We start from the raw sequence: 9,361 nt of genomic DNA on the forward strand, positions 1-9,361 counted from the left end.
CGTGGAATATGTAAACGAGAAACACAAAAGCTTGTTTACCTCTGACGTTACTTGTTCTCTGCACTCCTCATACTGTGATGAATATAGAGCGCATGCGCGAAGGGGGCCGAGTTTCTGGCAGGGATGGGATGCTTGAAAAGCGTTTCTTCGCTGTGTCGAGCCTCCGACGCGAAGACGTTTCAAAATACTGCACCGAACACAGAGATCACGTGACCACGAATAAACGAGGCTTTGGTGCCCCAGTTCCGACAGGTGGTGTACCTGCTGCTTCCGGGCACTGCGAGGCGTCAGGATTCACATTTTTTTAATGAGCCAGAGTCATTTGTAATTACTGAATTAATGTTTTTGTATTTATGACACGCGCATGTGTAACAGAAAACAAGGCCCTCTCTCTTTATTATTTTCATTGTGGTTAATGGAGACCGATATTATCTAATTACTTAAACACGGGCATCCACAAAGAAAGAGACGTCGGCGCTTATAGTGTAAAAGAAATGTTAGAAAAACACATGAATACAGGTGACCTACTTCTTAACGATTTTCACGACATGCGTTTTTTTTCTTTCATCTTTTTAAGTTCACTGACGCTTCTGCTGCGAGTATCTCATAAACAGCATCTCCAAGATGTGGCGATAGTACAATTGTCCAGCAGGTGTCACTGTGGAGATGTTTTCAGATCGTCTCGAAGCCTGAATATAATTCCAGCACACATGCGTGGCGTGTTTCAGTGTTTCATGAAGCCTCGCTTTGCACATCACTGCCATTAACCAGCACACAGTGAGGTTTGGAGAAGAAGAGACGTGGCTTCAGTTACAAGTTCTGCCTGTTTATTAAAAGAAATCAATTACTTACAAAAGAAAATAAGATATGTTCAATAACACTTAATGGCATTCATAAAGAAAACCGAGCTAAGCCTGAAGTTGTACAATTGCATATCATGCATATTACTGTGTCAACGACAGGGCAAAGTAAACTGCAGCAAAAATCTTATTGAAAATCATATCAGGCTGTGAACTTCTGGGACTAAATGCACTTTTCACACACAGAAACACGCACTAGCAATGAACCTGAGATAAAACCTGCAAGTTAGGACAGTAACTTGGACATAACCTGCAGAGTAGATCAAAACCACAGCTAAGCAGAGCACAAGAGACAGCTGATGAATGCATGGGAGCACAGTGGAGTGAGCAGTGAAGTAAATGGAAGTGACAAGCGTGCAAAAATGAGCTGATCTGGCGTGTTTTCATTAGTCTTGTTGCAAATTAAAATGATAAAAATGCAGTTCACTAATGTTCACTTGAGGCTCCAGTGAGTCAACCATAGACTTGATGTCCAACTTTACACCAGAAATAAACACGTTTTACAAGGGTGACAGACAGAGACCAAGACGTTTTTGTCTTTCTATCTGCAATTTCTTCCTTTATAACAAACATTCAGGGAGTTGTTTATTTCTAAAACTTAACCTATTAAGTTGTATTGAGGCTTAAAATGTGCACATTTATGGGTGTAGTTGCTGTGAATTTCCAGGGTCTGTAAAAAGACTGAAGTCTTCAAGTACAAAAACAAACCCAGGTGTGAATCCAGAGAGTCTCATGTGTGATGTGTGAGTGTAGAGTAGGTCTGGTCCTGGTCCCTGCCGGCTGGATCGAGGCTCTGGTAGATCGAGTCTTCACGTGTAGAACCTGGAGTACAGTTCTCGTAGAGGACGTCCTGAAACAGAGACAAACTGTCTTCTTCACATAAAAAGAAGAGACTCTGACTTGGTTAAATCATTTGTGCTAGAAAGAAAGTCACCTCCATGTTTGTGCCCTCTGAGTTTGCTCTGGTCCTCAAACCTGTGGAACAAACAAAGGATGTTCCTCTGTTAGAGGGAACAATCATTCAAAGTGCACATGAGGCTGAAGATCACTGCTGCCCCTCCTGTTCTTCTGCTTAGTTGGACTTTATTAGGCTTCACTTTAGACTTTGCCTTCAGAATCAAAGACTCACATTTGCTCGAGTCTCCTCCTGTGTACTGAAGAAGTGATCCACAATAATTATTCTATTTTACAGTTTTCATGGGTCGTGTAGTCAGAATATTTTTCCTGTTTTTACTTCACACGTCTGAAGCAGAGAACATCTGGATCTGATCCTGCTGACAGTGTCCAGACTTCATGTGTGACACAGTTTAGGATTCAGTTACTTCCAGTGTTTAACATCATCTCTACAAGTCACTCCACTCTCCTCTTAGAGCCCAAAGTGGACGAGCAGGATGAAATATTTGGATGTTTGACTGCAGCTGTTTGAACAGACTTCAAGTGAAGTGAAAAAAGAGTTTTTGGTTAGAAACGAGACGTTCTGTGTGTTTCTGTGTCTCTGTTATCTTACCTCTGCTGCTCTTCCTCTTGATGCAGATTATTAGAACAGTCAGTGATGAGAGGATGATGATGAGAGCCAGAGTCAGACCCACGACCAGCAGCACATCTGCAGCAGATTGAGAAGAACAACAAGCTGAAGACATGCGTACAGTATACAGAGCTGTACAGTAAGAACTCATCAGCTACAGACTGAAATAATATGAAATAGAGTTTGTGTTATTTTAGCATTTCACAGCTTCTAAAGAACATATTCACTTCAGATTGTTTGCTAATGTCATTTGTCAAACTAAATGAAAAGCATATAACAGGACACATTAAGGAGTAATTATGATAATAATTAAACCAGTTTTCACTCAGGTTATAAAAAATCTGTCAGTGTTTCTACTCTCAGACTCATAGATGGATGTACCTGTAGATGCTGCTCTTCCAGGCTGCTCAGTGCTTCCAGTCAAAGTTAATGAAGGTGTGGAGCTTCCTGTAGTTGTGGCTGATGGTCCAGCTGCTGAACAAGAGCAGAGAGGAAAGTTTGACTTATAAATGTTTGGAGCTGTGAACAAGAAAAACACAAAGATTCAAAAATCAGCTGAGAAATCAAACGAGCCTTAAATGGATCCACTGATTGAGAAAAAACAGTTTGGCAAATTTAGTGTTAGATGAAAAAAATGCACTAAAATAGTTTAACAATGAAATAAAATATGAATGTATGTTGAAATATCAGGTTCTTGGAAACAATAAAGACATTTCGGGACATTAATGGTCACCTGTTCATTTCCAGCTCCACACTCTTATTCCTGCTCTCCATCACAGTAACTTTACAAAATTCACACTTCAAAATCATTTTGTTTCTAAATAATTCTGTTTCTATGTTGAGATAAACTGAGTGCTGAGAGCAGCCTGAGCTGTTGGCTCACAGGGATTACTGTACAGACACTGAGCTCATTATTAGAAACTCTGCTCGTGTTTAACATGAACATCCACCACAGGAACAGCAGATATATGACAGGAAATAAGGAACAGCTGAACAGCTCCACTCTGACAACATTTGATTAACGTCAGTAAAAACTCACCGTCTGTGACAGTGACCTCAAAGGCTCTGAATGACCTGCTGGAAGATCCACTCAGGTAACATGTGTACCGTCCTGAGTCAGACTTGGTCAGCTGTGTGATGCTCACATACACAACTCCTGGACCATATCTAATGTTGTATCTGTCTCTTTGACCTCTGTTATCATTTGTGTCAACAAGAAAGTTGTCTCCTCCACACTCTCCTCTGCAGAAGAACGCTGTGTTTCCATAGAGTTTAAAGGAACATCCGACTGTGAGAGAGCTTCCAGTTTCTTTATTGAAGTGTTTCAGCTGATCATCGTTTCCATCCAGCAGTGCTGTTAAAGACACAAACGATCAGTAGTTACTATCAGTGCTGAAGATGATGCAGTCTGATCAGAGTAACTCCAGTTTGATCCACAGTTACACTGGGAGCTGCCCAGTTCAACCAGTCTGACAGAGGAACTGTTGAACTAACTGAGATTTAAACGGCTTCATCATCAGACTGATTGGATTCATGAAAAATCAGCTTTTATGACAAGTATAGACTCTAAAATGTGAACACTTCATGGTTTTAAGTACATTTAAAGTCTGGATGGACTTTTGTGTTCTGAATGTGATTTTCACACATTCATTGAGGAATAAAACATTTTGCTGTGAGGGGAACTCTTGGAAAGATCAAACTGATGACACAGAAGCAAAAACTCATCAAAGAAAATCAAAGTTACATCAGAAAATCTTCTTTCATTCATCAGCGTCTGTTTCTGACATTTCATTCACATCATTATCAGCTGACACACTCACTAATATTCACACACACTCGTGTCCCAGCTGCAGTTCATCGGTTACTTCCAGGAGTCCAAATGTAACCAACAGTTTACAGAAGAACAAACTTCAGCTTCTTTAAACCGTCAGCAGCTGTCAGTGAAAACTTTGCTTCAGAAACAGAAACGAAACATTTCCACAGCTGAAACAGAAACTCACCTTCAGCAACAACGATCACAAACTGTATGAATGAAGCTGATGATGAAGATCCACCCAAACCACAGCTGTACTGTCCAGAGTCAGACTCAGTCAGCTTTGAGATGCTCACATATAAAGCATGAGAATCAGTCCATTCATATTCAATGCTGTATCTGCCTGTTTGAGCTCTGACATCAGTTGTATTAATGAGAATGTTTTCTCCTTCACATTCTTCTCTGCAGAACATCTTCCATGTTCCTGAAGAATTAAAGGAGAATCCTTCTTTAAAATCTCCTCCAATGACTCCATAGTGAAGAATCTGAGCATCGGTGACTTCAGGGTTTCCATCCTGCAGAGCTGTTGGAAACATGAACCATCAATAGTTACTGTTTGTACTTCCTGTAAGAAGCTGCAGTCTGATCACAGCATCCACACACAGACACACTGAGACTAAAGTCTGAATAACAACAATGATTCATGTCAAATACATTTTATTGTCTAAAGTGGTGGAAAATCTTCTTCCAGTCGACATGACTCAAAATATATCTGAACATGTTTCCTATGCATGAATAAAATGACAATAAAAGATGAAGATAAACAAAATATGACATGTAAATGACTCATAACTCCTCTGTGTGGTACTTGTAGTAATTATCTGTTGAGAGATTGAAGCAACAGCTCAACATGCAAGTTTTTCATGTGTTTCATCCACAGGAAGTGATGTCATCATTTACTTTAAATGTACTGCTGGTGTCAAAGTTCAGGAAGCAACAACAAAAACAGTGATGAAGTTTTTATTTGTGACTTTGTTTTACTGAGGCTCATCGTGGCTCAAGAGCTGGGAGTTCACCTTGTAATCTGAAGGTTGCCGGTTTGAGCCCCGGCTTGGACAGTCTCGGTCGTTGTGTCCTTGGGCAAGACACTTCTTCTTTTTTTTTTTTTTAAGTAACAAATACTTGCAATGAACGACATGTTATTGAGTAATTTATGACTCAATTTAAAGCTCTAAAGCCAAACTCAGCAGCTGATGTGAGTCAGTTACTTTATGTAAATGATTTCAGTTCATTCCAGCATTTAAACTCTGTGCAGTCGTATTTCTGTTCAGCTCGAACACGACAAACAGGAAGAATTAGGAAATAACTTTCCACAGAACTCTGGGTTTGAAGATGCTGACAGATTTCACTCACTGGTTTATATTTGTCTGCAGGAAGTGATGTCATTTTGTCAAATCTATGTGCACTGTGGGAGTGAACTGTGAATAGTCACAGTGAAGAAACACGAACATGTAACAGTAAAAGCAACAAAATGTGTTTTTGTCTTTCAAAGAAAAATTCATTGACTTGATCAACAAGTTTGTATTTTCAAATAATAACTGAAAGTATCAGGTGGAGTTTTTACTTTTATATTACAGGTTATTTTGAGGAAGTAACAAACACTTGTAAGAAACCATCTTTGAAAGGACGAATCCTAAAGCCAAAGTGAGCAGCAACATGTCCATGAATGTCTCACTGTGATGGTTTCTTCTGTCCATACTGGCCACAAACACATCCATGAAATCATGAATAAAAGCAGTTTGAATGGAAGAAGCGTCCATGAAAGTGACTCATAGCTGACTCTGATCATCATGTTTAACAACAGAAACATGTTGAAGAACGTTAGTGACAGAAAGAAAAAGTGAATGTACTCACAAAGGAAGAAGAAGCAGATCAGAGTGTGATGGACTTTCATGATGAGGCTCTGATGGTTTACTGCTGCCTCTCTTCTTCTTCACTGGAAACCAGGAACTTGTGACGCCTCACTTCTCTAACTGAAGGAGTCCCTCCTCCAAACACCACAGCACCTCTACACTCCTCCCCTCTGCATCCGTCTGTGAGTCTGCTGCAGGGCCTCAGGCTTCCTCCTTATATTTATAGTATTATGTGCAAAGTGCTGCAGGAAATACAACGATGACACTTGACTCTGTTAAATTCAGCACAGTGACCAAAACCTCCAACAATGATCATCATTCATCATGAAATCATTTCTCTTACTGTATCTGAAGATAATGAACTTTAGTTTGGGATCATTTAGAAAAACAGTTTGGGTCAAATGTTAGAAAAGAGTCAGACTTTCTTTCTTCTCACAGTTTGTTTAACATGAGTTTCAAATCTTTGAACATTTAAATACATCTATTAACAGAATATGAAAGAACAACAGTTCTGATATTATATCAAACATTTCAATCACCTTGTGGTTCAAAGTGGTATTACATGACAGCACAGCCTCATGTAATACCACTTTGAACCACAAGGTGATACATGAGTCAGTAGCTTTGTCTCCATTCAGGGGCTGCATCCTTCGGAGGACCCGGCCTTCTCGGTCTACGTGGGCCGGGTCCTCCGAAAGCTGAGAAGGGCTGAAGTGCGAGCTGGGAAATGGGGAGACATGCCAGGAGTTCGCTGTTCTGGCCAGCTCTAGTGACCCTTGACCTCCAGGTCAGCTATCGAGCTGGTGGGTAACAGACGTCTCCAAAAACGTTGGAGCACTTTGGCAAATATGCGATGTCTTGATAAAGTCACACAGTTTACACAGCTACATTCTCGCCTTTAACTATATTAAAAAAAATGTTTTGACGCAATAACGTCCATGCTCATCTGTTTGTCAGCTACAACTTTGACTAGATTACATTTTAAATCAGCAGTAATCTGATATTTGTGACCTACCAGAGACTGAGAGAGAGCAACTTGTGTTTTTGGAAACATTTGCTGTATTTTGAAGTGTTGCTGAATTCCAGTGTAAGGCTGAGGGTTTATCTGTTTATCTGTTTATCCTCGTCTGTGTTCGCATTATGTTCCACGGTTGATGTACCTGATGTTTGTTCCAGAACCACACCCACTGTTATACACTCTGAATGAGGCAATAAAGGGAATCATCTTCCTATTGCTGCCTGGCTTCATTCTGTTAAAGACTTTATTCTTTCCCCCTGAAAGGAGACCTCACTGTGATGGTTACTTTGATGGACTGTCTAATCTTGAAGAATTTGTCTCAACTTATTGAACTGGCCATGATTAGGAGCCAGCAAATTGTGACCAGGTTATCTGAATCCTGCTAAAAATACAGATACACTGAAAAGTGTTTAAGTTACGACTGCCTCTAGAAATGACGCCTCCTGTTGTTTGTGCGCTCGGATTTTCTTTCCCTAAAACCAGACGGCCTGTTTTCTGTTTGATGTAATCAGAGGACTACCTGCTTGGTGTTTGTAGGCAACTGTCCCAGGTTCATGTTTCATGGTAAAAAAAGTTTCGACCGTATTTCAGTATGATTGAAACTGAACTGATTATGACAGGAGACCTACAGTTTAATGTTGTTTAAGCACATATGTTATGAATTTTATAAATCAACAGGATGAAGGAACAAATCAAACTCATTCTAAATATTCTACAAGCTCTCGCATTTCTCAACATTGTTACCTTCAGACTAATGTATGACGATGGAGCTCTTTCTCAGTTTGAGACAAATGTCCCAGACAGGTCTAGCCCACTGTTCTTCCTCTAATTTCACAACATCAAAAACCTCAAAGTGCTGACTGACTGCTAAATACATCTGTAAAATCTGTCATAGGACCACTAATTTCTTTTATTTGCATCGGTGTGAAGGGAACTTCTCTGTATGTAATGACGCTGTCTGCAGCCAGCAGACGCCTGTTTACTGTGTGCTGAATCACTCCACCCTGTCTTTCTGTAGGCCTGTTTGTGTGGCAGGTCTCATGTGCAGGTACTGGAGGGTTAGTGCAGCTCGATTTCCACCAGTGACACTGACAACATCTGGCTGGTTCCCCTCCCTGAGACACTTTTTGAGTTTTGCTTTGGGTTCTTGAATCAAACAGCACTGTGTGCAGCATTTCTTCACCCACACACTCATTTACTGCTGATTATACTGACTAGACTCACCATGGTTATCACTCTATCCAATGGCTGTTAATAGCAGTTATCACTGCCAAGTATGGCTCAGATTGGCCCTCCTGTTCTGCAGCTCCACCCCAGCACAGTCTATCCTCCAGTTCCTGGGGCTTCTCCTGAACCTGCTCCTTCACCCGTCCCTGTTCCCGGGGTGAGAGCGACCAGCGCCCGGCCCGGCCCTGCACCCGCGCCAGTTCCTCAGGTGGGGACAGCTGTAGGGCTGCAGCTATTGATTATTTTAGTAATGGAGTAATTATTTTTAAAATGTGCTGTTCAAATGAAGCTGACTTGACTTGAATATTAATACTGAGTTGACAGAATCCATGTGTGTTGCATAAAGACATAAAAAGTTAAGACTTTACAGATATCCATGTATCTGATAACAGGAGTTCTAAACTAAAACTTCCGTTACGTTACTCAATGAGAGTAACGTATTCTGAATACTTTGGATTACTTAATATATTATCATGCTGTTTATAACTACATGAATGTACTATTGCTGTGATTTATTACTGTTACTGAAGGTCCGCGGCTCCGAACCGTAGTAAAGGGACCTCTGGCTAATACGGTGGGTTCTGTGTCGGCTCGTAGCTGAAAACTAGCTTTACTTTGTTGTCTGGGTCAACTTTGCTAGCAGAGACAGAGAGAGGCGTTGAAAGGCTGCTCCAACAGAACTTATTGTTTTTGGAGGAAAACACGAACACGGTGTACAGTCGAGTCTTAATAGCTTACTTACAGCTGGGCTCGTTGTTGTGTGCCCACCTTATTACTAAATTAGGTAGAGCACTCTGAATTGAATCAGGACATAAAGCACGGTCTTTATCTTGCTTTATTGAATACTGTCCATCTAACAACTAGCCACTTAACGGGGCCTCCTTCGGACAACAACATCCGGTTCAAAGGTCATCACATTAAGACATAGCCATATCAATACATGACATCCCCCTTTTCCTTAGATTCAAACTTTAGTCTTAATAACTTTGATGTCTTTTTTTCTCTTCAACATTGAACATTTTTTTCTTGTCTTACTTTTGTAACAATTATATTTTCTAACTGTCT

General features: G+C 40.5%; 1 protein-coding gene across 3 annotated transcripts; it reads right to left on the reverse strand.

Annotated features, from left to right (window-relative positions):
- Nucleotides 1-604: 604 nt before the first annotated feature.
- LOC146494020 (polymeric immunoglobulin receptor-like) lies at nt 605-9,045 on the reverse strand. 3 transcript variants are annotated; one of them, XM_085146293.1, is made up of 8 exons: nt 8,294-9,045; nt 6,053-6,293; nt 4,386-4,622; nt 3,425-3,739; nt 2,767-2,859; nt 2,368-2,463; nt 1,795-1,835; nt 605-1,710 (listed from the first exon to the last, which is right to left on the reverse strand). In XM_085146293.1, exons 3-8 carry the CDS (start codon nt 4,609-4,611, stop codon nt 1,591-1,593), a joined length of 891 nt encoding a protein of 296 aa, XP_085002419.1. In that variant the 5' UTR covers nt 4,612-4,622; nt 6,053-6,293; nt 8,294-9,045; the 3' UTR covers nt 605-1,590. The 3 variants fall into 3 exon arrangements, with proteins under 3 accessions (XP_085002419.1, XP_085002418.1, XP_085002417.1); XM_085146292.1 differs by having other exon boundaries at nt 2,767-2,856; nt 4,386-4,721; XM_085146291.1 differs by having other exon boundaries at nt 4,386-4,721.
- Between the last annotated feature and the right edge of the window lie 316 nt (nt 9,046-9,361).

The sequence above is a fragment of the Neolamprologus multifasciatus genome, chromosome 20 (assembly GCF_963576455.1).
Source record: "Neolamprologus multifasciatus chromosome 20, fNeoMul1.2, whole genome shotgun sequence".
NCBI lineage: Eukaryota > Metazoa > Chordata > Actinopteri > Cichliformes > Cichlidae > Neolamprologus > Neolamprologus multifasciatus.